Source organism: Hippocampus comes, unplaced genomic scaffold (assembly GCF_001891065.2).
Source record: "Hippocampus comes isolate QL1 unplaced genomic scaffold, H_comes_QL1_v1.1 scaffold7, whole genome shotgun sequence".
NCBI classification, from domain to species: Eukaryota; Metazoa; Chordata; class Actinopteri; order Syngnathiformes; family Syngnathidae; genus Hippocampus; species Hippocampus comes.
The window spans coordinates 137,586-165,533 of NW_017842060.1; the positions used below are offsets into that span (position 1 = coordinate 137,586).

Consider the following 27,948-nt stretch of genomic DNA (forward strand, 5'->3'; position numbering starts at 1 on the left):
TGTTGTTGTTGACTTGCTGAGCCATCCTTAGACAGGAAAAACAAGGAAGACGTTTCTGGGCGGGAACAACGCAACACTTGCAGATGACATCACAATGCCGCGCGCGCGTGCGCACACGCAGAGAGAAAAAGAGACGATGCGATGCCATGTCGGGAGCAGAGTCGCATCATCTTGGAGAGAAAACAGGCCAGAATCTCATCACAGCAAGCCCAAATGAGATTAGCCCCGCAGCCTCGCTCTTACATACAAGCAATACATCAGTCGTCCTTCTCTGGCTCCTTCCCCCCCACCCCACGTCCCCCCCGACAAATTGCATTAAAGCACAGAGATGTCCCTCACAGTCGGGGCCAGATCGCTCGGGCCGGGCGGAGTCGGGCGGGAGGGGCCGCGCGTGGCTTCGTGCGTCACGGCGAGCACTCAAGGACGCGCTGCCGGCGATGCGCTTGGCGTCTGGAACCGCCGCTGCCATCGCGGTGACAAAGCACTACACTCTTAGGTACTCCGATGTCACGTACAGTAAAAGGTGAGAAATTCAAAGTAGGGGTTCAAAGTCTTCACTTTTGCCTGGATCTTTTCTATTATGCCTTCATGAGACTACCAACTTTCATGTGAACAACGGTATTGGATTTATTTAATTTTTTTGGGGGGGGGGTCGGGGGGCCAACTGCAATTTTATCTTCAGCTTGTGGAGGGTCGTTATTAGCATTGTGTCTCGTCGTGAGCCATCAGTTTCTGCTGCCATGCTCTGCCAACTCTCAATGGCAAAAATAAAGTATTTTCAAAATAATACAAAAGAAATAACAGAATATATTAACTAAAAGGAACACTAAAGAAGGTTACAAATAAAACACACTGTAAAAAGAACAACTTGTATTTTGTGTGTGTGGGGGGGGGTGAGGGGGGGTAAATTTAAGTTGGGATGATTTTAAAATATAAATGACTGTTATTTATGTCAACTCTGAAACAAACAATATGAGGTTGGGGGACAATGACTTCAGGAAGCTCTTCTTTCTTTGCGGAAAATGCAGGAAAGACAATTTTCACAAAAATTGGTTCAATTGCCCAACTTAAAATTGTACCAAAATTTGTTCATTTGGAATTTTGAGCTCACCAAACTTTTTTTTTTCCCCCCCAGAGTACAGGTATAATACATACATAGACATGAAAAAAAGTTTTATAACAATGTTAAAAAAAAATCCAAAATATGTAACAGAAAATATTTGCTCATTAAAAACTGTATACAATATATATATATATATTTAAAAAAACACTATTTCATACTTCCAGTTAAAATACAACAAGCCCAACAGGAAAGCGAGGCTATGAAGAAGCCAGGATGCTGTTGCCACAGCAACCAACGGCAGGACGTCGCTTGCGAGCCCTGGCTCAGCGATGACTTGCCGTGTTCGGGAGAGTCGCAACACGTAACGACGACTTCCTCATTAGTGTGTCGCCGGTGGAACAGGCGCAATCTTCCTGAAATGCTAACTAGCTTCTCGCGCACAGAACGCCTTGCATTATTAATCCACACACTCACCAAGATCGTCGTCTTCTCTGTCCCCCGCATCCATTTGGGGGGCGGGGGGTGGGGGTTGCTTTTCTGAATTGTGTTTGCATTTCGCTCACGGCACAAAATGCTGCCGGAAGATTTAGAAGAGTTAGCATTAAGCTAGCCATTTTGGGAACAAAACTGCCGTTGTCTTGCCGTGAACACAGCCGTTTGCTTTTTAGCCGCACGGCGCATTTTATTCAGCAACTGGAGTTAGTAACGTAATCAAGTACCATACTATTCAAATCGTACACCGTGGATACTTTCTACTACTTATGGATGACAAATATGTTACCGGGGACAAATGAAAAATTCTCGCTCCGAGATCAATTTTGTCTACAGCGGACCAGCGCTCTTCGCTGGGTTACAGGGACCGGGCCAGGCCCCCCAAAATTGGTGAAAATCCACAGATAAACGAATCGAGAGATCATGATTCTCAACCAGTGTGCCACTGCCGGGGCGCAATCGTCGAACAGCTAATCAAGGAAATGATCCAGTTTCACTTCGTCCGCCCCAAAACAAATTTGTTTATGATCGACAACATCTCTTTCTTCATCCATCTATGCCAGCGACTTAGGGAGGCAGGCGGAACAATGAAATGATCATCGATTAAATGGCAGGAAGGACATCGTTGACAGGCATATGCACTTGTCAAATGTCACAATTTTGTTCGGTGGTGTGCCGTGATCTTTTTCAAATGGCCAATGTGGGCCTTGAATTAATCAAGGCGGGTCAATCACTCACATGGGTGGTTGGATAGTTGCATCGTTAGCAAGCTAGCTAGCTAGAGAGACAGCAAGATAGCTAGCTAGATAGGCGGATAGTTAGCTATAGCGAGATAACCAGGATGAGGAGAAAGCCTCGGGGCTACCCGTTGGTTCCTGCGGAGGGATGACTCGCTAACGGGTCCGTATGCAGTCAAGACCAAGACAGAGAAAGTGTGCGTTTGGGGGGTTGCGGCGCAACAAAAAGACATGACTTGTACTCCTCAGCGACGTTTCCACTCTGCTAAATCATTCTTAGCTTCAGACAAAACGTTCGGTGCACAGACAAGCGAAGACGATAGCCACGTTAGCATCTTGTGCTAACTTTTATAACAATACAGTAATCACCTCCTTTTCTGAGCCAATAACACGTGGCATTAATTCGACCGGTACGCATCGGGCGACATGAACCCAAGAAGTCAACGTGCGGGTCCAAATTTTTCCTCAAGTAGCGCTGACACGTCTCTCGCTTTCGGCTCACGTAGAGCTGCTCGACACCAACCGAGAGCTCAACCAAGGGAACGGAAGCGAGATATTGAGGAAAATGGCAGCCCAATTAGCATGAGAGGCTAACGCAGCAGTCAACATCTTTGCTCAACTTGGACTCGCATCCATCGTGTCCTTTGTCCAGTGTATCAAGCAGCTTCTGTCTCGCAAAGGACTTGGATTTGGATCGCTTGTGACTTGTGTGGTGAATTTGAGTCCACGTGGATGAACATGTAAAGGAGCTAGCTCAATTTTAGCCACAGACAAAAACAAGGGTAACTGCTGTTGACTGAAATTGACGTGACGTCACATGACCAAACCCAGAAAAGAGGTCATTTGTGATGTTTGCAACGTGGGCACGAGGGCAGTTTGACGGCCATTTCAGTCAACGGTACAGGACAAAGTGGCCAGCCGGCCCCATGAGACGGATGCAAACTTATCCTTTCTTGTCCCCCAAAGGCAAGAGTAATATTTAGTATTTCGACGAGTGGGGCCACGAAGGATATTCATGCTCAAGATTTTGGTTTTTTTCGAGTTTCCTTTTAAGGAACGTGCTTTTGCTGAGATGCCGACAGGAATTTTGCCATCGCGGCCTGCGACCTGCAACCCGACCTTGCAAAAAGCGAAACGGAAAAACGCAGCAAAGTCGCCGTCCAAGGTCCTGAACGGCGAACACGACGCGACACCGGCATGACACCGCGGGTCACTTCATCAGGTACTCCCGTACCCATCGCGAGGCTGACGTCAAACGCCATTTAGGATGACACGCGGAGCTGTACCGAATATGCGGTCTGTTTGGCAACGACAGAGGGTCCAAATATGAGGGAACAGCTTGTATCACGTGTGCCGAATCAAGCGGCAGACTGACCCTCATGCGTCAGCACGCACGCGCACACACACAAGGACACGTTTGTGCTGGAATGTCAAAGTTTCCTGCGCACAAGCGTTCCACGAGCGGGCTCCTACCTGCTCGCCTCCAATCCGTTGAGGGCAGCTCAAAACGCCACGTTTTTTTTTTCCCCCAGCCCTCCTCTGGTGGTCATCCAGTCGCCGGGCGTTTCTCTGAGTGCACCTTCCTCCGGCACGGTTGCAGCGTGTTCGGGGTAAGGCTAGCTTTTTTTTTTTTTTTTTTGTCTTTTTGGGGTAGCGCGATGCGATGCACTGCCTGATCTTCCTCTCTCCCCGTTCTCTTCTCAGTTTGTGGCGATTATACTGCATCGGGCTCCCCCCCTCGCTCGCTGGTTCGCTGGAACAGACGGTGATTAATTCGTCGGAATTCTCCTCCTCCTCCTCCTCACCCTCCTCCTCCTCTTCTTCTTTTTCTCCTCATCCAGCTGCTCTGTTCAGGGGCTGCAGAGGACAAATGAGGTGCATTCATTTTTAGATAGAAGGAAAAAAAAAACCCTGAGTCAGCATGTATTACTCCCCTCCCTGTGATTGGGATTTCCATCATTAGATTTTCTTATATTTAAAAAAAGAAAGTAAGAAAACATTTTTAAAATGCTGTCTGTGCTGTACGTATGTACAGCACATTTGACAATAAAGTTGTATTCAATTCAGTATTTAAAAAAAACAAGAATACAGTAGTAAACTTATTTGTATTTTTATTTGATACAAAAACATTAAAGACAACATCAAAAGTAAAAGTTGAGTCCAGGATTAAAAAAAAAAACAAAACAAAACAAAAAAAACAAACAAATGAACAACCGATCACTGATCCAATCAGAAGATGGACCAATCTATCCAATCAACATAAACAAGTGGCTTCATGACTGAACGGTGAAGCGCCGTCATTGGTGGGGAGTTGGGGTCTGTCAATGCCCACGAAGAGCCAAAAGTCCCGTTTAATTAACACCCGAATTTGAAAAAGCAACCCTGAATTTCTATTTCGAAGACCCACCCCCTCACTTTGAACCACTAACCCGGTCCCAAAGCAGTCATTTGAAATCGCAACAAGGCTACTTTGAGAACCCGACCTTGGCTCCTAACATGAACGTGCGAGTGTGCGGAGACCGTTTCCCAGGTCCGAAGCCTTCACAATGGCCGTCGCGCACGTGGCCCAAATGAACCATTTGTCGCCCATCTGTCGCTGTTGTTGACCCATTTCCTGCTTTGTTTTGTTTGTCGCCCTTGACGCCTCATCTGCACTCACACGCGGCCACCAGACTGTCGCACCCCCCCCCACAAAAAAAACCCCACCTTTGAGCAGCACCTGCTCAGTTATGACAATGACCTTGTCGCCTCACACCCGCCTACTGCGTTTGCGTGCCTGCCTCGCTACGTGTCACCAAACGCGTTGTGACATCATTATGCCTAAAGTCAATGATCTCGTCAGCTAACCACATCCATATGGGGCAACCACTTATTTTCTTCCAGATGGGAATATTACGTGCTGCCCCCTAGTGGCTGAGAACAACAAGAGCAATGGTAGCCTGAGATAGCACATCTCAAGAACATGTGGCTGAAAATATACACGAGGAATGATAGCTGTTGCATTGAGCAACATGACATCTAGTACACGCGTCAATCATGAGGAGACCCACCAAAAAGTCTGCGGCAGCCCGGCCCAAAAAGACACGGGAAGTAGGCCATTTTAGGCTCACTTTAGCCATTTCGATTGCTACCAAACTTGGTGAACTTCGTAGACTGGGAAGATGGATGACACTCAATTACGTAGAAGAAAACGCGAAATCGTGAAAAATATCATTTTTGTGTGTGTATGGAGCATGGCAGCAAAGTTTTACGACTTGCCAGAAAAAAAATAAAAATTTCTTCAGCTGGTGTCACACAAGCACATGAAATTTAGTAGGCTTGCCTGAGTAGACCCTTTATAAATTTTTTTTTAAAAAGTTCAGGAACCTATGATAGAAAACATGTAGATAGTCTGCCATCTTGCTTGCAGTCATTCTAAGATCACTTTTGACATTTGCAGGTGGAAACTTGTCCTAGAGATTTGTTCATATTGCCACCAAATTTTCACCCCAAATTTTACAATGTTAAATTGAAACACAAAAAATAATTCACTTTTTTTTTGTCAGCGATATTGAAGTGATGATGCTTGATTTGCTTTTTTTTTTTTTGCGACACACAATGTGGCTTTTGTACAGACGCACGAACATGCGTCTTTTGATAGCCGTCGCAAAAAAGCCGGCGACTGAAGAATGCATGAAAGCAGCCATCGTAACGAGCCTTAACTCTTGCCGCCCTCTCCCAAAGCGAGATTAGGTGATGAAACAATCCTTCGGCATTCTTCGCACGGACACGTGCGCTAAGCGGCGTCCGCGTGAACGTTGGCCCGCTCGTACGTCTCCACGTGCCATTTGCACTAATGACGTCCCACAGGCACCTTGCATGGGGAAGAAGGAAAAAAAAAATAGGTGCAACAATGGGAAGTCTTTGTGAATATCCTGCTCTCATCTGTGCTGCCGGGAATTTGCGAGTCCATGTGATGTTGAACAGTGAGAGAAGAACGGGAGAGAAGGGGCTGACGGGTAAAGGGAGAAGAAAAAAGGATTTAAGCCACGCTGGCTGGCTGGCAGGCTCTCACGCTGTTTTTAGGTCAATGACAAGAAGACCGCTGCGCGCGCGCGCGCACACACACACACACACACACACACACACACACACACACACACACACACACACACACTTCAAAGTGATGCGCACCAGCTCAAAGGCAAACACTCTACCTGCTGATACCGTCAACAAAGACTCCAAGGAACAATTTCAAAGAGGCTTCATCGGCACCTCGCGAAGCTGACTGGATAGTTTTTGTGGTTTATGGCGAGGCGTCAAACGCCATGATCCTGGCGGGCCCAAAATGGGCGACCGCTTAGCACGCCCGCCTCACAGTGCAGAGGTGCAGAGTTCGAGTCCGGCCTTCCTACGGAGGGGAGTTTCCATGTTCTCCCCGTCCGTGCCTGCGTGGCTTTTCTCCAGGTACTCTGCTTTCCTCCCACATTCCAATCACCTGCACACTCTCGTGAGGATATATCGGATCAGCACATGGATGGATGGGGCCGAAAAGGCTTGCTTCCGGAGTTTTTCTCAAACATGGCTTTTTGAGACTTTGGAGCGGGGGGGGGGGGGGTTAGTCATAAATAAAGTTTTCACTCTGGCATATGTTAATGACTGAATACATAGTTTGTGGGATGAGGGCCACGTTGAATTTGGGTGAACTTTGTAGAGTGACCTGAGTGGAAATCAAATTTAGCTGAAAATGGCCGCCACAGGCAAGGCTTCGTCAGACTTTTTTGTGGGTCACGTCATGATGGGTGCATCAACCAAATTTCATTTTGCCAAGTAAAACAGATTTGGGGGGCTCAATGTTTTTGTGACCTTGTAGACGAATTAAAAATGACCAAAAAAAGGGCCTTAAATAAGAAAATGGTTGCTTCGATCCAAATATGACAACTTCCTCGGGTTTTTTTCAGGCATGGCCTGGAGACTTTTGTGGATCTGAACATGATAGACGTGTCTACCAAATTTCATGTAGCTCACTGAATCTGCTTTAGGGGCCTGAATTTTCAAACACCGCAGAGGATGAATATACCGAGACAATTTGGTAAATCCTTAGCTTCATTGCTGTTGATTTTTTTTCCACCCTTCTCTAAGATAAATACATGACTTATACAGCACACACAGCCATAAATACACATACACACGATTGAACTCTTTGTACATTCACGCCCAAAGATTATTCCAGCGGCTTCCCTGAAGGTTTTGCGGAAATGTATAACAGCCAGATTACAGGATTAAATACCCACCACCACCACCACATTAATCGAGACAGAGTGCATAATGAGCACATGCAAGTTCATTGATTCTTTTAGATGCCTCTACATCATCATCAACAACAGGATCACGCTCACAATTAATGCGGAGAGGTCTCATGACAAGGGAGAGAGGCTCTCATCATATCATATGTGCAGTACAGTATATCATTGAATTGAAACGTGTGCAGTCATTAACATCTGCCAGAGTATTCTTCAGCGGAAAACGTTTCGTGAGACTCACAGGAAAAATAACAAAATTAAGGTTAAAAAAAAAAAAAAAATCTAAGTAATGATAGTACACATAAGGATGAGAACAGTATAAAGCGTTTTGGTTTCAATTTGTACTTGGGGAGCTCCTCTTGGCCCTTGAGGGAGTCCATCTTAATGCATTACGCCGAGCAAAAAAGTGTGAAGATGATATTTTATTTAAAAAGAATCAATTAGAGGAAAATCTACTGGGGAGTTTAACCCAGAAAGAATTCCAGCGTGAAAAATGGATGTTGCTTTTCATCATTCGGGCTTTTCTCAACAATGCAAATTAGCTTTCAGCATTGCTAGCTTTTCGCATTGGAATCTGTGTCAACGTAGCTCTTTAGCTTCTATCGGAGTTCATTCTCGGTATGGTTAGTTGCGTTAACCTAGCTTCATAACGTAACACAGTGTGTGTGTGTGTGTGTGTGTGTGTGTGTGTGTGTGTGTGTGTGTGTGTGTGTGTGTGTGTGTGTGTGTATTGTTGCAGTATAATAAGCTGGTGGTGTGATTAGCAGAGTTATCATGGCTAATTTTCAGAGCGGAAAGCCGGGACTGTAGTTACCGGTAGCATAGTTATTTTTGTGAATACAATTCATTGTTTAGCATACCTAACCGCTAACATAGTTTGCTTGGGTTTTATAGTCCACCGTTATCTCGGTCATGTGCGTTAATGACTTTTATTGACAGCACGATAAACAGTATTAGCATAGTTCAATGTTAGCATGGTTAGCTATTACTAGAGTTTGCTACCAGCTAACAACACAGACAGCTAAGTTGAGTATCAGCGTGATTAACTGGGAGAGTGTGTAGCTAGCTGATGGCTAAGTTATATGTCAACAGTTCATTGTTCGTATAGCTAGCTGTTGACATAGTTGGCCTAGTTGTTTTTTTGTGAGCATGTTGTTAATTAAGGGCACATGCTTCAGTCAACGAAAAGCAACATCATGAAAAACTATTAAATACAGTGTGAATCGGAGAAAAAAAATGTTTTAATGTACATTTTTCTATATTAGGCATTTGACTGAATGATGCAGTTGGTCGAAAAGAACCCTAAACGTACTGATCGGCCACGTAGCAACACTTTATTACATGAAGGATGAGAATGTTGTTTGAGCGTGACACAATTTGCACCAAACGCTAATGGCTGCCATAACTCACGGCCACTCTAACCCTTCCCGAAAGACACCGGCAGCACACACACACACACACACACACACACACACACACACACACACACACACACACACACACACACACGTGACACAGATTTATGTACATGTTAAGCTCTCGAGAGCGGTTTCGAACCCTCTTAATGGACCGCCTTGTTAAAAAGACCAGGCGGAACCGCTATTATTTTGACACAAATGCACAACGTGGCCTCATACATATGAGGACGGACAGTACAAAACACTGCTCAGAACTAACAGTCGGTAATAAAAGGATGGAATTTGTTCAGTCATGGTGGCGCTGCGTAGCGGCGTCACTGGCTTACTCCCGGGCACCTAGAGGATGACCGGCAAGCAGAGGAACATGAAATTGGCTGATAATACCACCAGAACAAAGCAATGAAATTCACAACACTCCCGCCAGCCAGGAAACGTTGGCGCATATCCAGGACATTCTGCTGTTCTTTGGTTTTGTGAGATCACATGCGACATCACAACCAGGGATTGGGGCGGACAGGAGGCTCTGCTCCAATTACACAGGGATCAAACTCTTCGGCCTCCCTGGTAAACTCTATTTGGGGCGAATGGAGAGGAGGCTCCGTCCGCAAGTCCAATCTTATATTCAGGAGGACCAACATGGTTTTCGTACTGGTCGTCAAACCGCTCTTCAGGATCTTGAGGGTGCATGAGAGTTCACCCCAACCTGTCTGTCAATCAATTGTAATGGCAATTTGACATTGAACAGCGCAAAATGCAAGTAACTGTTTTTACTATTGAATGCTGAACAGTTATTTTGCGGATGAGCAAATTTGCACTCGTCTGTACTCTGTGTAGCTGCTCGCGCTGACCTTCACCACCTCCCAACAAGATAACATGAGAGCACAAGATGCGGGGGGCGGGGTGGGGTTGTCCCTCCATGTTTTTTTTCCTTTTCTTTTCTTAATAAATCTCATCATTTTTATGAATACTTTCGCTGTCTCGGTTTCCTGGGACAAGACACAGTATGACATGTTTCATAAAAATGACACACACTACAGCCTTGATTTTAAACAGCAGGGCCAAGTGCCCAATTCCTAATTCATGTTTGTATCCGATCGTCTCCTCCGGTTTGTGTACGTTTCAAGGGACATACTGTATGTATACAGTATGTGTACAGAGATAGATAGATAGATAGATAGATAGATAGATAGATAGATAGATAGATAGATAGATAGATAGATAGATAGAGAGAAAGAGAGATAGACACACACACCTGTGTGTGTGGTGAAGCATGTTTTGATTATGTGGCGTTCGTATGGCTGTATATGTTTGTTTTTAAAATGTGCATGAAACATTGAAGAGTTACTTCACACACAAATTGTAAAAGCGTTTGACTGTAAAGACTACAATATCGACTCCTTCACTCATTTGTTACTTTCACAAATTGAACATTATTCTGGGCTTTCACAACATAGAATATAATTACACATGCTGTATGTAAGAAGACATTTCGGTGTGATGGAGCATCCGCTCCTCCCTCCGTTGTCACGGTGGCGCGCGCTCGTTGTGGCGTGAAACCACAGCCACAGGGTCATGTTACGACGGCGTGACGTCACGGCCGTAAAGTGTGCGGTTGCCAAAAAGGGTTGTTCTAAAAAGATGGCTACTGACAATAAACGGCAGTGAGCACCGAGTCAGTTTCCAAGCGTTTCATTGGACATAACACTCGTCCTCATCCTCATCCTCCACCAACAAGGAAGAAGTCGTCTGCTCAGGTGACAAACGACGCTCAGCGGCGGGCATTTTGTCCTCTGGCAGCAACATGTCCTCATTCTCGCCACCAGGTGGCAGTATTGATCTTGCTCTCATAAAATGCGACTTCATTCGCGCGGGATTACAATTTTTGGATTTTCCCCCCACCAAAATAGCATTGTCAAAACAATTTTTCGCGAGAAAAAAACAAAAAACGATGTTTTTCGCAACTGATCGATGAAGGATTAAAATCGAGAAACAATCACTGTTGACCTACGTTCACGCAACTTTTTTTCTCCAAAGAAATTTACTGTGACAATGCTTCAGTAAAAGGTTGCCTTTTTATCTTGACAAAAAATACGGCGTTGTGTCTTGACAAAATCTTGGGGAAAATTTTGAATATTCTCATAAGACTTTTAACCTGAGGGCTGAATTTATTGTCATAATATTGCAATTATTTACACCCCCAAAACATGACTTTTTTCTTCTTGGAGGGGAAAAAAAGACAATTCTGGAAAAAACAGACATTTTATCCTAAAATCATATATTTTTCTTCTGGTCCAGCGTTCTGTTTTCCACCAAAAAGTTTGACTTTTTATCTCAAAGAAATCCAACTTTTCATTTGGGGACGGAGGGGGGAATCTTTATTTGCAAATTATTTCATCCATCCATTTGAAAGCATTTAACATTTTATCATGACAAACTTTACTTTTTTTCTTTGTATGATGTCTTAAATTCACCCCCCAAAAATTCTGTCTTGACAGAATCCGACCGTTCTTTTATCTTGGCGGGGGGTCCAGAGCCACATTGACCTCTGTCGGACGAAACAAGAACATCTCGACGATAAAACGGCCTCGTATGCTATTTTCATTTCCAGATACTTTCACTTCCTTTCTTGATTACATGATTCTTCCATCATCACGGAAAGTTGAGGTGATAAACTGCACATCTGGCTCATTCTGACTAACCTAACTCTGCTGCTCAAGTTGTCGTTGCAATAGCCCCGCTTTTTTTTTTTTTTTTTTTTTGCATGAACGTGACTGCGTGTGTCAGGAAAAAGGAAGTGTTGCGACGACGGCGCTTGAAGAACACCCACTGCGGAACAGAGGCGGAACGACAGAATGTGACAATGAAGTCACAGACGAGAGACGACCGTCCACGCCGAGGAGCCGTCTGAAGGTGAGCTCGATGACTCCTTGCCCTTGGGATTTCGTTCGCCGTTTTGGCCCCGTTTTCGTCACAGTGAAAACGGCCTTCCAGGCAAAAGTATTGGGACCAAGTACAGGAAGTGAAAGTTGAAGTCTCTCGCGATAACGGCTTCCTTCTACCACATTTGGGGTGTGCGTCTGCTCTCTGCGTCGGGAATTGTCCACCCGTGAAGCAGGGTGCGCTCAAAGAAAGTTTCAACATCTTGAACCGATTTTTCAGCTCACTACAAGCGGTCCATACATTTGTAAAAAAGTGCGCGCTTGTGAATACGGTTCTTTGAGTGTTTCATTCACTTTTCAGTGACTAACGCAGCACACATAACCCGTTTGTCGCAGTACCAAAACTGGCCTGTGTGGCGCCACAGGCCATCTAGACTGACCGAAGAAGAAGGAAGTGATTTTTCTGATTGCCTCTATGAACTCCGTCCATGGCAGCCATTTTCAAAATACAGAACCTTTTGCGGGCTGGGCAATTTAGGGCTCAGAGATAAACAGTCAACAGTTTTTGTAAACTGAGAAACTGCCAAATGGAAAATTCGACTCTCTTCTTTCATCACGCAACCAAGTTTTTTTTTTTTCTACCTTATTCTGATTTTAGTAATGAGCAGTAAAACATGGGTTGTTTTGCCCCACATCACTTATATTTTTGGACCCCAAAACACTTTTGTGAAAAGATACATTGTTTCTGCCACTGTGACCTAGATGTTCATCATTTTTGCTTGAGTAACGCCTCAAACATCAGAACGGTCCTTTTTGTCTATAAAATACTAATAGGAAACAATGGAAATGCCCTTTTGGTGGCAAAATAATACATTTACAATGAATCACCGATTTAATTGTACTTTGAACAACCATGACAAACTATTTTCACTGTATTTAGTACTATGAAGTAGTAGTAGTAGAATTAAGTAGTGTGTGTGTATGCATGCATATATATATATATATATATATATATATATATGTGTGTGTGTGTGTGTGTGAATGTTTGTGTCTGTGCATTCATGATGTCATTGCTTCTACTTCAAAACTGAAATCATCTCTGTCATGTTTTCTCTTTCTTGTGACACACACACACACACACACACACACACACACACAAAAAGATCGGCAAATAAAAACTAACCCACTTGCTCTAAAATCGAATTGCTTTAAACTACCGTAGAAAGTCAAAACGAAATAAAAACAAACTGAAAGCATTATAACCCTGGTCAAGGACAGTTCACAGCTCGTGTCAAAAGAGGGGCAGGGGGATGGTGGTTGTGGCAGCCCACGCTGCGATTCGCAACGTTGACGGGAAGTAAGAGGATGTGGTGGAGGGCGGGATTGGGGGGTGCCATATGAGCCAGCCGTGCCACTGTCTACATGTCAAAAATGACCCAAAGCTGGATGTATCGATTGATCGCTTGAGAGCGCGTGCTTGTTGTCAGGATATCAGCGAACCACAACATGGAGTTGTGGCGGCAGTGTGCAAAATGGCTGATCGAGTGCCGCGTCTTGCCGGAGACGCACCGCGTCACCTGGGAGAGCGCGCAGGTGAGGCCGCACACTCACACGCGCAACTCCGTTAGCTTTGCTTTTAGCTTGTTCAATACAACTGTGTGTGTTTGTGCGTATGTCAGGTGTGCGACCTAGCTCAGGCGCTCAGAGACGGCGTGCTCCTGTGCCAGCTTCTCAATAACCTGCTGCCTCTGGCCATCAACCTGAGAGAGATCAACCTGCGCCCGCAGATGTCCCAGGTAAGGCACGGACGGGCACTCAAAAGGTGGAAATGAAAAGTCAACATGCCCCAATTCAAATGAAGAAAAATCATTTTGATACTTTTTCCACCTTTCGTGTGTCGCCGAGGCTGTCGGAAACATTTGAAACAGAAAAAAAAAATCTTTTTGAGAAGGACGCGGGTGAAATGGGAGTCGGCGCACACCGGGCACCATTTCAGGTGCCGCTGATGAATCCCCGATAAAGTTCAGATGTTCATCTTTGGGCTTTCTCGCAGAAGGTTTGTCGGACATATTCCAGACATGCCATGATTATGTTGAGCCAATTTTATGAGAACTTCTTTCTAAAATATATATTTTTACAGCGCGATCGTTTCAGAAATTGAATAGATTTTTTTTCTTTTTTAATCCAATTTGGAATTATTTAATAGCAATTGTTTATCGCAGCTGTACACAATTGACTGAAAAGAATTTTTTTAATTTTCACTGACATTTAAATCATATTTAATGGCTTATTATTGTTATTTTTTTCAAACAAATTTTTAAATGGATTTTTATATTTTTAATAATAACGTTTGTGCTTTCTTTATGACCTGACAAAATGTTTGGAACTTTTAACAAATTTCATTTCATTATTTTGTTTGTGACATGCTCAATGATGACCTTTTTTTTTTTTTTTTTTTTTAATTATTGGCATCGTTCTGACGTTTTTATTATTTTACAACATTTTTGTTTCTTTCACGCATTCGTTGTTATTTCTCATTTCCTTATTTTTTTTTTTCTCATTGCATGTGTGAGTGTGTCCAACAAACATGGAGCTTTGGGTAATCCCCTGTGGGGCCAATCGGAGTTTGGACACTTCGGGGTCATCACAGACGATGACACACGGGAATGCACACGTTGACACACACACACACGCACGCACGCACGCACGCACGCACGCACATTCATGGTCTTACGCAACAACGGCGGCACGTCCAGACGCCGCGAGTTACTCCTCGTGTTGTTATGTGGGGCAGTGACCTGCCAGCACCAACACGATGTGTGTCAGTCGCGACTCAGCATTTCCTCTCCTCTCAAGCGACACTTCCCACTCAGCTTAACACACACACACACACACACACACACACACACACACACACACACACACACACGCACGAACACACACGAACACACACGTGCGCGCGCACAGGAAATTATGTAAAATGTCATATGTCATGCCCCGCCCACCCTCAGCACGTGGGTAGCATTGTGCATAGCGCTATCTGCGGTTATTTTGGTGGTTCCTATTATTCGCATTGCTTCTTTCGCAGCCTCTTCTGCATCTCATTTCTCGTGCGCAGCACTTTTTTTTTTTTTTTTTCCAAACACGCATTTGACTGTTAACTGTCAAACGAGTTCAAACCAAGCATTGCGGTTTTTACATGGAAAAGTGATTTTAAAAATTATCTGAAAAATTGGGCTATATTCTCAGCAATATATTTTGAAATTGTTCTAATTGGTGTTGGCACGCCCCCCATAATCAATGTGACAAGCCGAGATTTTTACCTTCAACTCAAAAGCCGTCCTGATTTCAAATCCAACCTGACTCAACACTGCCACCTGTTCGTGATTACGCCAGCGATTGGCGAGCACTGACAAGCTGGCCACTCCTACCCATTAAAAAACGGATTTGAGGTATTTTTAGTATCGGCCATTTCATTGTCCCCAAAGCAAAGGTAGCCAGCATTCATTGGCTTTCTCTGTCAACCCCAAATGAATTTTCAGCTTGACTGATGCCACGCTTGTAACGATCAAATGCCTTGGTAACCTTGTGCGGTTCTGTCCAGTTCCTGTGCCTGAAGAACATCCGGACCTTCCTGGGCGTGTGTCAAAGCAAGTTCCAGCTGAAGAAGAGCGAGCTGTTTGATGCCTTCGACCTGTTCGACGTGCGCGACTTTGCCAAGGTGTGTAGGCCAGCGCTCGCCAAATCCAAGCAAGAGGTGGCGCCACCGGCGGTAGTATTGTTTTAAAACAGGGGTGTCACATTCATTTTTTTTGTCACGGGCCACATCGCATCACAAATTGGTCAATGAACAGTTCTGAAATTCTAAGCCAGTAAAAAATAAAAAGTATGTTTGTTCCATTTTCAATTTATTTTAAAAGGATGGTTGCTTACAAAAATATAAGCAATCCATGTTATTAAAAGTCAGCCAAAAGTCACAAAGACCATTTGCAATTTTTGGTATTTTATGAAGAAACTTTTCAGGATTTGCCTTGGCGGGCCGCAAAAAATGTGGCTGGTCACATATGGCCCATGGGCCTTATTTTTGACACCCATGTTTTCTACACTCATTCTCTCATGGATTTTTTTTTTTTTTTAATTCCTTTTCTTGAGTCATTCAAAATCAACTCTGACAGCAGAAATAACACCTTTCAACCGTTTGAAGAGGTGACAAATGTGGTTCGTTGGTGCTCACAGGTGCTGAGCACTTTGTCCATCCTGTCTCACTCATCCATCGCGACACAAAAAGGATTCCAGTGAGTAGATCTTTAAATTAAAACAACAATACTAATACCAACCGTCGTAAATGTGCACATGCAGTAGAGATGCTGCCGCGTTCTTATCACGTTCCCGCCAATGCTGCCCCACAGACCTTTCCCTTTGGGAGTCGACATTTCCGATGAAGACATCTACAACGGCCTGTCCGACCAGATCGAGTAAGCGAAAGCCTTCGGTTACGATGTGAAAGAAGTCAAGTGTCCGTCGTCGTAAAATGTGCGTGATCTGGAACGGACGGTGTCGTGCAGCGACACCATAGATGAAGCGGACGATTTGTACGACTGCGTGGACGACGAGGAGGCCGAAGGGGATGAGATCTACGAAGACTTGATGAGGACGGTCGAACAACCCGAAATTGTGAGTCCCCTCGTCTCCCGCTTTTTCCATGCCCCGCCTACCGATCGACGCCATTTGCCAACGCCGACTGTCGGTGCCGAACAAGTCCTTCGGAAGAATGTGTTTGGGTTTCCACGGGCAAAGAGCCAAGTGGGAGCGACGTCATGACATCACCGTAGAGCGTCCAAACGTCACCGCCTACGTCAACGTTGGCCCAATAGGGCCTGCGCCTTTAATAATAAGAATAATAATGCGCTGTTAACGTCTGCTAGTCAACTTAGCATAGCATTGATGATACTCGGATATAACGGTCAGGGACACGTAATCAGCAAATCTTTCTTAATCGTAGATGATCACGAGGCTCGCTGCGAGTCGAAGGTCGCATGCGAGCTGGGTGTCATTCGTCTCCATCTGCGATCTTCATGCTAACCCCGCCCCCAGACGTAGTTGGTGCCAGAGTTTGGGCCAACAAATAATTGGGACCAGTATAAGCACCGGTTTCAAGCGCTTGAGCTAGAGCCAATTTCAGCGATGGAAAAAGAAAGAACCGGTGCTCAGCCGGGCGCTGGCCCGGAACTCGCGCTCGCACAAGCGCGCTGGAAAAGGGCCGTCACGGAAACCAATTCTGTCCGCCACTGAGGAGACCTCTGCGTGAGGTCTGCGCCAGATCTCGGAGACCCGATGTGTCCGCAATGTCGCGAGGCCCGCGAATGGTCGCCTCCGCCGGTGGCATTGAGCGACCCACCTGACTCGTCCGCCATTTTACCTTCTTTTTTCCAAGTGTCTTAACGTACATGGCAACGCACTGCCGCCCAGCTAACGGCATATTTTTGTGTGCGGGGCAGAAGTCCGGCGTGGACAAGCGGGAGTGCTGCCTCCAAGAGATCAAACTGACGGAAGAAAAGTACTCGGATACTCTGGGATCGATTTTACTGGTGCGATGCATCTCCACGTACACGCACACGCATCGAAAAGCTGTGGCGCTCATTCATTTTCATCACCGTCAGCACTTCAAGAAACCTCTGGAAAAATTCCTCGCGGCCCAGGACCTCGAGAGCATCTTTGTCAACGTCCAGGTACGCGCGGCGCAGACAGTGGTGGAAAAGTAACAAAGTGCAAAGACTTCTCTTCATTTGCTTTTTAGTCACACACAGCAGCAAGTTGTACTCCTTTGTTTTGCTTTTTCCGTTTTGCACTTTCTACTATCTTTGATATTCCTTTATCGCTTGGTGTTGCCGCACGTACGACACTTTGTATACAGCGGCGGTTGTTTTAAAGTGCTCGAGAAATGCGTTTGAGTTGAGTTGAGGCTTGAGAAATGGGCTCCCGCCAAAAATTATTGGTGGTGAGTGCCTGTATTTTACGGTACGTTTAGGCCGGACACGCTAATTAGCGCTTGTGCTTTTTTTTTTTTTTTTTTTTAGATACAGTGAAACACCTCTCCAGCGAAATCATGTTTGCAGCAAGAAATTTTTCACAACAGGGGACTTTTCACAGGAACAAATTTGATCTCAGACGTAAACACAAACACACAAAAAACATGTATGTGTACTTTTTATTTTTATTCCAATCGTGCATAAATATGAGCTTACACTTATTTGACACTTCATATCGCCAGTGTAAAAAGAAAAAAAGGGAAAGAAATTGCGAAATTTACGATCAGTATTTACTTTCACTGACATCAATTTCTTGCATAATTTCTTTTACTTTGCTTCCTCCGTCTTTCATTTTGATCACTTTTACCGTCTCTTCCAGCGTCAGAGCTCTTCTTGTTTTAGCTGCTTGACATCCAAAGGTCCGTTCTGTCGCCATTTTAGCAATGCAACGTTTGCTCTGTGTCTGAAACTAACAATAACAAATACTTCCAGGACTGTGGCGCGTGTGTAAACCAGCGTGGTGGTTGCTGTTGCCGTTTCGGAACGAAGCAGCAGAGGTCGCTGTGGCATGCTGAGGGCGGATTAGACTTTTGCTGAAGGCTCCTTTTGATTGTAGTGTATCTCGTCGCGAGGCAAGAGCAGAAAAAAAGATCTTGCATAACGGAACAGGGGGACTTTTCGTCGTAGGGGAAGCAGAAAAGTGGGAATGGCTTTCATGCGTGAACATTTTTTCACACTAGGGGGTATTTTCGCCCATGTAGGTTTCGTTGTAGAGGAGTTTCACTGTACGTCTCTGTCTTATAATGTGATTTCCCCCAAAAAAACCTGTGAACCCGAGAGTTTGGAATGTGGATCAGCACCGCGTACATCATCTGTTGTGTGCAGGATTTGGCCGGGGTGCATGCAGAACTTTTGGACGAGATCCGGAGTTCGGTTGGGAACGGCGCCAAGGACCTTTACCGGGTGTTTGTCAACTACAAGGGCAGGCTCCTACTCTACGGTCGCTACTGCAGTCAAGTGGAAACGGCCACCAAGCATCTGGACAAACTGGCGAGTGCCCGAGAGGACGTCAGGATGAAGCTGGAGGTGCGCAATCCGCCAGGCAAAAGCCTCCCGTGTCAATCTTTGGTCTGATTCTTTTTTTTTTGTTTTGTTTTATTCTTTTCTCTCAGGAGTGTTCCAAGAGAGCAAACAGTGGCAGATTCTCCCTCAGGGATCTGCTTATGGTGCCCATGCAGAGAGTCCTCAAATACCCACTCCTCTTACAGGTAGCACTGTAGGTTTTACACAGAACAGGTCCTTCATCATCCGCGGTGTCCTGATACTGCCAATCGAACAAACGTGTATGTCCTTGAGTGGCCGAGCCGGAGCCCTGACTTGAACCCTCGGGGAAAATCTGCGGGCCGACTTGGAGAGCGCGGTAATTTGACGGGGTGTGAACAATTCTGCAAGGTAGACTGGACAAATATCGCGTCATCCACAGTAGGCGTGCAAAGCTCGGCGAGACGTACGATAGCCGGTCGAGGAAAGCAAAAGCAAAATCTCAAATCAGCGGGGTCGATGACGCCGCCATCCCGATGATTCGCATTTTTCATCCGTCCATCCATCATCTGATCCGCTTCTCCTCACAAAGGCTGCGGCGGGCGTGCTGGATCTCATCACGACTGTCTTCGGCCACTCGGCGGGATGCACATTCGACTGGTCGCCAGCCAATAGCTGGGCACAATCATTTTTTCATGTTGCAGGCCAAATAATGGAACTCTTTCAAAAGGGGCAGACAGACCCTTCTTGACCCTACCATGTGGGGTAAAAAAAAATTCAAGGCCTGGATTATTTTTTAAAAAAAGAGGGGAAAAAAACATCCTTGGCATTGAATGAGTTGAAATTTTTTTTTTTTTTCCCCTCAATCTGAATCATCCGGTCACCCATGAGTGTTTTTTGTGCTTTGCGGGCATCTCTAGGAGCTGTCAAAATACACCAGCGACCCGTCGGACAGGGAGAACCTGCGCACGGCTCTCGACGCCATGCGGGTGAGTTTGTGAGTTTTGATGTCCATGATTTTGGAAGTCGACACAGCCCTCTTCAAATTTTTGTGATATAAGAAAGGGAGAGCAAGATCAAATATTTTCACCACCATTAAATCTGACCCCATAACCTTTGTAACCCGATTTTAAAAAATTATGAAATATATGCTGATATCTATATCTTATATTTATATTGCATCCTATACTGTGTACAGGTCTTTTTCTGAATCATTTATTTTGTGCTTGCAACACTTTGTTTTTTCTTTTCTACCCCCCCCCCCTCGATTTTGCTGCTGTAGACTGCGAATGTCCCCAGTGTGGGACAAATAAAGGTTATCTTATCTTAAAAAAACAAACAAACAAAAAAATCATTGGCTCGGGCAAGTAAAAATGAGCCGCTGACATGGTGTAGTTGCACAAGTATGCACACCCTCTTATAACTGGAGATGCGTTCATTCGGAATGTAAAATGGGAATGAGCACACGCCTGGCACCATTTCATTTGCCTCCGCTTCACCCCAACTAAAGTTCAGATGTTCTGCAAGGTTTTGTTTTTTGGGGGTTTTTTTCATGAGGGAGCAGGGGGTGTATCCACGGCATGTGTATGAGTTGACGTCTTTTTGGCCGCCCAGGACCTGGCGCAATGTGTCAATGAGGTGAAGCGGGACAACGAGATCCTCAAGCAGATCACCACCTTCCAGTTGTCCATCGAGAACATGGTAACCTCATCTGGGTTCTCCAGCTCCTTGTCGATGTCTGTGAAGACTATAGATTAGTTTTGTGTGTGTGTGTGTGTGTGTGTGTGTGTGTATTTTCTCAACATTCCACCATGCTTACAAAACAAAACGTACCCAGTCACAATCCTTGGCCCTCTTCGGCCGCCCCAAAATGGACGGAGAGCTCAAAATCTGCAGCACAGAGAAGAAATCCAAACAGGAAAGGCGAGTGTTTTCTTTTCATCTCTTTGCCACCCCCACCCTCGCCCTTTTTTTTTTTTTTTTTTTTTAATATATATTCAATCAGAGTTTGTGTGACATCGCCCCGCAGATACGCGTTCCTCTTCGACAAGGCCATGTTTGTGTGCAAGAAGAAGAGCGGCGAGACCTTTGAGCTCAAGGAGATCATCATGCTCCAGCACTACCAAGTGCGAGACGAGACGGCGGGGGAGAAGGACAAACGGAAGGTGCGCTTCTTTCGTCGCCGATGCCATCGCGATGCGGCGGCAAAGAGATGAGACCCCGAACCGAGGCTGCTGTGTCCGCAGTGGTCCTACCTCTTCCTCCTGCTGGACTCGTACGGCAAGTGCGGCTACGACTTGTACTTCAAGACGCGAGAACTGAAGAAGAAATGGCTGGAGCAGTTTGAGATGGCTCAGTGAGTTTGAAAAGTGAACACATGCGCGTTTTGTGTTTTATGATGAGACCTCGAAACCCACTGCTGTCCGCCGCCCACGTGCACGGCAGTGGCGGATGCTGGTCGGTCAAGGAGGGGAAGCTCAATTTCGGCCTACATCATCAAATGTGTCCGTTTATTCATCCGTGAATTCTACTCTCCGTTCCTTTTCAAGAAAATGATCATTTCTGACCCCGTTATACCAACCGAAACTGTGGCGACAGAAGTCAGTCTGCGAACACAAGCAACTCCAACAAAACCCACCAGAAATGAACGATTAATTTGAGTGTTAAGAGAGTGTCTCTCAGATGATTAGAAGAAGTCTCCAGTTCAAGTCAGAACACAATGAGAATTGAAACATGCTCCCACGGATGCCGACGCCGAAAGGTCGGTGATTGGCTCATTTTGCTGTCAATCAAAAAGAGATTCCGCCTCAGACAGATCATCCAATCCTCGTGCAGAAAAGCTGAGCGTCCATAAACGGCCACTGTCCATAGACTCCCAAAGACGCCGAGCGTCCGATGGGCGGGACAAAACCAGCATTTATCCAATGACTGGTCTCGTTTCAAGGCGTTTGGACTACTGTCGCGATGCCCAGCGTCCGCACTGTAGACGCTCAGCGTCCACTCAGTTTTAAGCACAGCGAAGCTGCGGGAATGAATGAGAAGAGAGTCGCGTCGTAACAAGTAAGAAGAAGCCGATTCGGAACAAAAGTTGAGCGCGTTGTAGCGCATATTTCGTCAATGACATGTCCACACAATTGTACGTACACACATATATTTGATCACTTATTTTTGGACATTTTAGGGGAAGCTGGGCTTCCCTTGCAGTCTTAGAGCAATCGCCTGTGGTGCGCGGACAAAAAAAAAAAAAAAAAACGAAATTTAGCATGTTCCACCCGTCTGATTTTTGCGCTTCAAATCTGGTGGAGAGCAGGTGGACCAAAGCTTCGTCTTTGAAAGAGGCCTGAAAACGAGCCTGACATGGTTGGTGAGAACCAAAATGGCAGACTTGTTTGTGGATCTACTCCTCAGAGAAATGTTGACGAAATTGGAACGTTCCCTCTTTCAACAAAATGGCCAAGTCAACTTCAAATGGTGGCTCGAAACCAAAATGGCCAAAGGGCTTTTCCGCCTTTTACGGCACGGCGCAATTTCACCCAAATTCCATGTCGCTCACCGTCTGGGCAGGTCCAACATGTGTCCTGAGAACGCCACGGCTAACAACCACGATTTCCAGATGCACAACTTTGAGGAGACGGCTTGTTGCAAGGCGTGCTCCATGATGCTGAGGTACGGGGGCGAACGCGCGTCCGGCTCCCGCTCACTGCCCCAAATCCAAACTTTCTCCCTCTTCCCTCATGTTCTCTTCTGTCATCCGCTCAGAGGGATTTTCTTCCAGGGCTACCGCTGCACGCGCTGCAAAACGGCCGCCCACAAAGAGTGCTTGGGCAGATTGCCGGCCTGCGGGCGCAACTCAGGTCGGTCGCTTCCGCTTAAAGTGTTGCCCGGCTCTTCCACCGGTACTGTAATTGATGGCACGTCAACCACGTCGAGATAATTGGAATGATTCCGATGTCGTTGCTTCTCATGCCTTCAGCCAGCAAAGTTAGCGCATTGATCAAGTTGGCCGCACCACGCGGATTTTTCTCTGCTTCGTGTTTAGCTTGAGAGTAAACTCGGGAGTGACAAATAGAAAATCTTAAAAAACTCGGTGTGGTTCCTTGGCCGCAATATTCCACAAGGTGGCGCCAAAGCAGACGTTTCATTTTAGACAGGGCTTAGGCCTGAGCACAAATTGAGGGAATAGTTCCATTTTTCTGTCAATAACAGAGGGTCGCTTCCAGAAAGAAAGCGTAAAAAAGCGGCGCGATGCTTATTTTCATGCATTTATGAGTACCGCCTAATGCTGAACTCTAACGTTTGCCAATTCCAGATCATGGAAGTACTGCGAGAAAAGTGAGTCTCATGCGATGACCTCAATGTTCATTTTCTCATCATTACCAGCTCAGGTAGTTGTGCTCAAATATCCCCCGCCCCCCTTTTCTTCTTTGTTGCCCTCAGAATCGGACACACAGGTCCTCGGGGAACGCCGGAATCGGTAAGATCGGCAAACTTCACTGTGGGAGTCATTCAAGTATTGACTTTTTTTTTTTTTTTTTAAGCGTGAAAAATATTTCGGAAAGTCAATTTTACATTTTTGATGCACCACGACCGCCATTGTGCAAAAGATTTGCCACATTCCTTTTCTTTAAAACATTTGTATGACGACTTATTGAATGAATTGAGAGTCAAAGAAGTGAAATTCATTCAAATTCATCAATTATGTTGGGATAAATTACTTGAGATTACATTGAAAATCAAGCATTTATTGCAATAAATTATGATTTATTTGTAATCGTTTCATTTTGATCACAATTTATCATGATAGGTTTCGAATTGCCATCAGACTCCATTTTGTTGTATCATGACAGGACAAACTTGTGTCTGATTTTAATGCTCAGGTTCCTTTTTTTTAATTCAAAGCTTTCTTTTTTTGATACGTTTATTTTACAGATACATTTTTCCTTTGTGTGCAGTAGGATTTTAGTTAGAATTACTCTCAAAATTGTATTTTTTCATGTATTTATTTTAATTAATAATATAATCTGAAGAAATAACTCACAAAAGATCAAATCCAATTTGGTATTAAATTTGAATGATTTTCTGTTTATTATGATCATTCGATTTTGTGTCTACAATGTGTCCGGTATGTTGTTTTCAAAGACGTTTTTATAATTGTACAGTGAAGCATTTTAATCTTTTTTTTCTTTTTTTTTTTTAATGTTAATATTTCGAGGGGGTTTTGTTGTCACTCTTCCAGCACCAAAATATTGGATGAACATGAGAAAAAAAAAAGTAACATCTGTTATCACACCGAGAGAAAAAAAATTCCGCGAGATAGCGGGACCGCAAAGGATGAAAAGTGAAAAAGCGAGGGGATTACCGCACTTCTATGCAAAAAGCATCTCCTGCATCATTGACGTGCGTTGCCCAGGGTTTCCCAAGATGGAGGCGTGTCAGGAGTACTTCGGCCTGCCGCCGCCGCCCACCAGCTTCGGCCGCCCGCTGCACCTCTCCAAGGGCGACGTGGTGGAGCTGACGCGGGCGGATGCCGAGCTGTCGTGGTGGGAGGTACGTCCGCCGCGTCGCCATCCGAATAATACGAGCAATAAAATTAAGAAATCATCCGTTCATCCTCCCGCAGGGCAGAAACTTGACTGGAGGTCAGACGGGCTGGTTCCCCTGCCACAGAGTCATACCCTTCTCCTGTGTCAGTATAAACTGCCCGGTAACACAATTGCATACGACGCGGCCATGTTTTTTGTTGTTTTTTTTTTAAATACCCAAATGTTTCAAATCGAAATATTTCTGGTCTGTGTGGATATTTTTTTTGAAATGGCATTTGAGCGTGGGTGTGTAGACTTTTCATATCGATTGTCAAGCATAAAAATGAGCCAACATTTCAACGCACGTGAGTGAGAATGACGAGGTGTGATCTCACCTTCTCCCACAGAGGCCCACCCCGGATCTGTCTGCTTTCAGCTGGTGAGTGCGACGGCAAGTTACGTCTTGACTTATTGATTTGGATTCCATTGAGGAAAATATTCGATTCTTAAACCTCGCATTTGTTTTCCCATCATAAAAGGTTCATTTTGTTTTGATTTTTGAATACAAATAAAAAAAAACGTTGATTTTCACATCGTTGAAAATACGACTGAACTAATTTCCCGTCTCATTGCCTCTTGTGTAAACAAAACTGTGGCGGTTGCGCCCGTCTTACCTGCAGGTTTGCGGGCAACATGGACCGGCCCGCCGCCAAGGACCTGCTCGTGTCTCGCTCCGACGGGACCTACCTGGTCCGGCAGAAGGACGGCGGCGAGTTTGCAATCAGCATCAAGTAAGATTCCCCACCGCAGCTCGCGTCTTTGCGGACAGAATGAAAGTTGCATTTAGGGCCTCGCGAAGCATCCGGGTGATGGAGTGATCCAAATGTGATCGTGCCGACCTTGTTTGAATCAGTTCTTCTTCATCAAAGTCTTCTTCTTGTCGAGCGTCAAAGGAATTCTTCCTCGCCGACCTCGGCCGGTTGCCGGACTTTAGTAGTTAGCCATGGATGCCGCAAGATGGCGACAACGCAAATTCAAACCTGAGCCGATCACAACACAGAACAGAACAAACACACACCCGTCGGTGCTCCTCTTGGATTGATTGATTGATTGACTGCGATCTGTCACAATCCAGACACAAAATGACGAGTGGAGCATTAAGACCACGCATCCAGCACGCACACAATTATGAGCCCATGTTACATGACTGTAAAGTCAAGAAATTACTCACCATGAGCAAACCACCTTCACATGAAACTGATCAATAGTATTTTATTACTGGAGGGTTATTTTAGGTTGTATTCTTATATACTTCTTCCTACTCTTCGTGTATTACAATTTTGTAATCATGTCAGTGAAAGTATAGATTGGTTCTACTTTGGCAGGTTAAACCTGGACATCAAACATATTAAAATCACCTCCTGCGATGGCCTGTTTCGTATCAACGAGAAGAAGGCCTTCAAGGGTTTGGTGGTGAGTGCCCCGAGATATTTTGTCTGCTTGTTTGGTTTTACAATTCACAACAGTACTTTGTGTCTGTTGCAGATATGCTGAGGGATATTTGATGCCATTTGTTCTTTGTTAGCGGTTTCTTTAAGCTTGATACCGGTACAAGTATTCACTCGTGGATACTCACGGAGTACCGATAAAATGACAGCTAATCGGGAACCGAAACATGCTGATGGTGGTGATTCACCAATGTGTCAAACCGCCGCAATTACTTGCGAGGACGACTGACTTGATCTTTTTTTTTTTTTTTTCTGCATCTGTGGCTGGTACCAGCATCCTCCTTGAGGACCCGATACCAATACTTGCCCATCCCCGCATTGGTCAAATACTCCAAGGATCATTTACGCTGGTCAACAGCAAATTTTAATCAGAGATGGCTTTATTGTGCTGGATGATGATGATGATGATGACCACATGTATCAATCAATCAGTCACATCTGACAAAATGATCATTCAACATCTCCTTTTTTGTTGAAATGTCACACCTGATTGTGCGCGGCCAGTCACGCAGCAAACCACAAGGAGTAGCTACGATGACCTCTTGCCTCTGCGTATTGCTGTAGGACATGATTGAGTTCTACCAGCAGAACTCGCTGAAGGAGTGCGTGAAGGACGTGGACAGCACGCTGCGCACGCCGTACAAGCAAGCCGAGCAGGGCGACGACCACAAGCCCCGCCACGCGCCCAAAGGTTTGTGCTTCTGTTCAAGAAAACAAAATCATGAGATTATTACGAAAGGAGAAATTTACAACACACTGGGAAAACTCTGCTGAGGGACTTTGAGCAAAAAAAATACATGAACGAACACATCTGGAAAGTAGAATTATTTTCCACAAATCAAATTTAAGTCGCAATTATTTTCAAAATCAATTATTGCAGTTCTCGTTATGCTCTCATGAATAATTGACTACGTTTATAAGGTCGCCGGATAAAAGTATCGGGACAATGCTAATTTTGCTAACAACGCTCATGCTGCATGCAGCCTTTTGGACAGGATAATAGTTTGAATTTATTTTATAGTAGCAAGAAATGGATTTCATTTGGACCATGATTATACTCTCATTAAATAATTAGAGGCAATGTCGTTGAGCACACAGGATGGGCAAAAGTATACGGACTTTACAAACTGTTCTAACATCAAATGATGTCGGCAATAAATATTTGAATTGGGACTTTCTCAGTATCACATTTCGCTCCAAAATGGATGGATGTGGAGAAATGTTGCTGGAGACATTTGAGGCGCCAAAAAGCGTGTTCCTTGAATGTTGCATCTTCGTAGACTGCCAAAAAGATCAAACGGCCTACAAAATGGAGAGCCCTCGGCACGATTTGGGATCACATTCGATGTGGCTTGTCACACCTTGGTCCCCCCTCATTTCAATGCGGTCACTGTGAACGTCGCACAGGAGGAGGCGGCGCGCGTACCTTCGGCATCGCGAGGGCCAGGTACAACTTTTCGGCCCGCGACCGCTCGGAGCTGTCGCTGCGTGAAGGCGACACCATCAGGATCCTGTCCAGGAAAGGCCAAAGCGGCTGGTGGAAAGGCGAAGTCTACGGGAAGGTGAGCGAGAACAAAAAAAAAAAAAAAAAATTAAAAACGTCAACAGGCTTTCAAGCACTCGCAATTGTCGTTGCCCAGGTGGGTCTCTTCCCTGCCAACTACGTGGACGAGGAATACTCGGACTACAGCTGACCTGCAGGCCGGTACTTTGCTCAGACAAATTGATGCACGTCGTCTCATCATGTGAATAAATTTGTTTTTATGACCATGAAAGTGTTGTGGGAGGTTTATGTTGTTCTTATTTTGGTCAGAGCGTCGTCCGAAAATGTCAAAATGGTAGATCCGGGATGTCCTCAGCAATGCTTTTAATTTGAGGTAATTTGTACACATTGCGCACGAGAAAACATGCGGTTGCTCCACAATGTTGTGGTCCGCCAAGTTTTTTTACAAGCAAATCCTGTAAGAAATGAATGTC

The 27,948-nt window shown here is 45.1% G+C and overlaps 2 protein-coding genes across 9 annotated transcripts in view; one reads left to right on the forward strand and one right to left on the reverse strand.

The window, feature by feature from the left end:
• LOC109511257 (protein ELFN1-like) overlaps positions 1-3,808 on the reverse strand; it is a 31,201-nt gene extending 27,393 nt beyond the window's left edge. The window contains exon 1 of the mRNA XM_019862178.1: positions 3,766-3,808. The gene's annotated coding sequence lies outside the window, so the exon portion shown is untranslated. The remainder of the gene's footprint in view (positions 1-3,765) is intronic.
• Positions 3,809-10,603: 6,795 nt separating this feature from the next.
• On the forward strand, positions 10,604-27,746 carry vav1 (vav guanine nucleotide exchange factor 1). 8 transcript variants are annotated; one of them, XM_019862189.1, is made up of 29 exons: positions 10,604-10,746; positions 11,777-11,902; positions 13,359-13,464; positions 13,551-13,667; positions 15,476-15,592; positions 16,108-16,166; positions 16,281-16,346; positions 16,437-16,545; positions 17,370-17,459; positions 17,532-17,600; positions 18,786-18,986; positions 19,073-19,168; positions 19,862-19,930; positions 20,556-20,642; positions 20,779-20,864; positions 20,971-21,106; positions 21,188-21,297; positions 22,506-22,607; positions 22,701-22,837; positions 23,251-23,273; positions 23,379-23,415; positions 24,352-24,488; positions 24,562-24,645; positions 24,871-24,902; positions 25,144-25,254; positions 25,849-25,936; positions 26,536-26,662; positions 27,379-27,533; positions 27,612-27,746. In XM_019862189.1, the coding sequence occupies exons 3-29, from the start codon at positions 13,378-13,380 to the stop codon at positions 27,663-27,665; spliced, it is 2,586 nt and encodes an 861-aa protein (XP_019717748.1). In that variant the 5' UTR covers positions 10,604-10,746; positions 11,777-11,902; positions 13,359-13,377; the 3' UTR covers positions 27,666-27,746. The 8 variants fall into 8 exon arrangements, 6 of the variants coding, with proteins under 6 accessions (XP_019717748.1, XP_019717749.1, XP_019717750.1 ...); XM_019862190.1 differs by lacking the exon at positions 10,604-10,746 and having other exon boundaries at positions 11,523-11,902; positions 27,382-27,533; XM_019862191.1 differs by lacking the exon at positions 10,604-10,746 and having other exon boundaries at positions 11,525-11,902; positions 24,562-24,627.
• Positions 27,747-27,948: the final 202 nt, after the last annotated feature.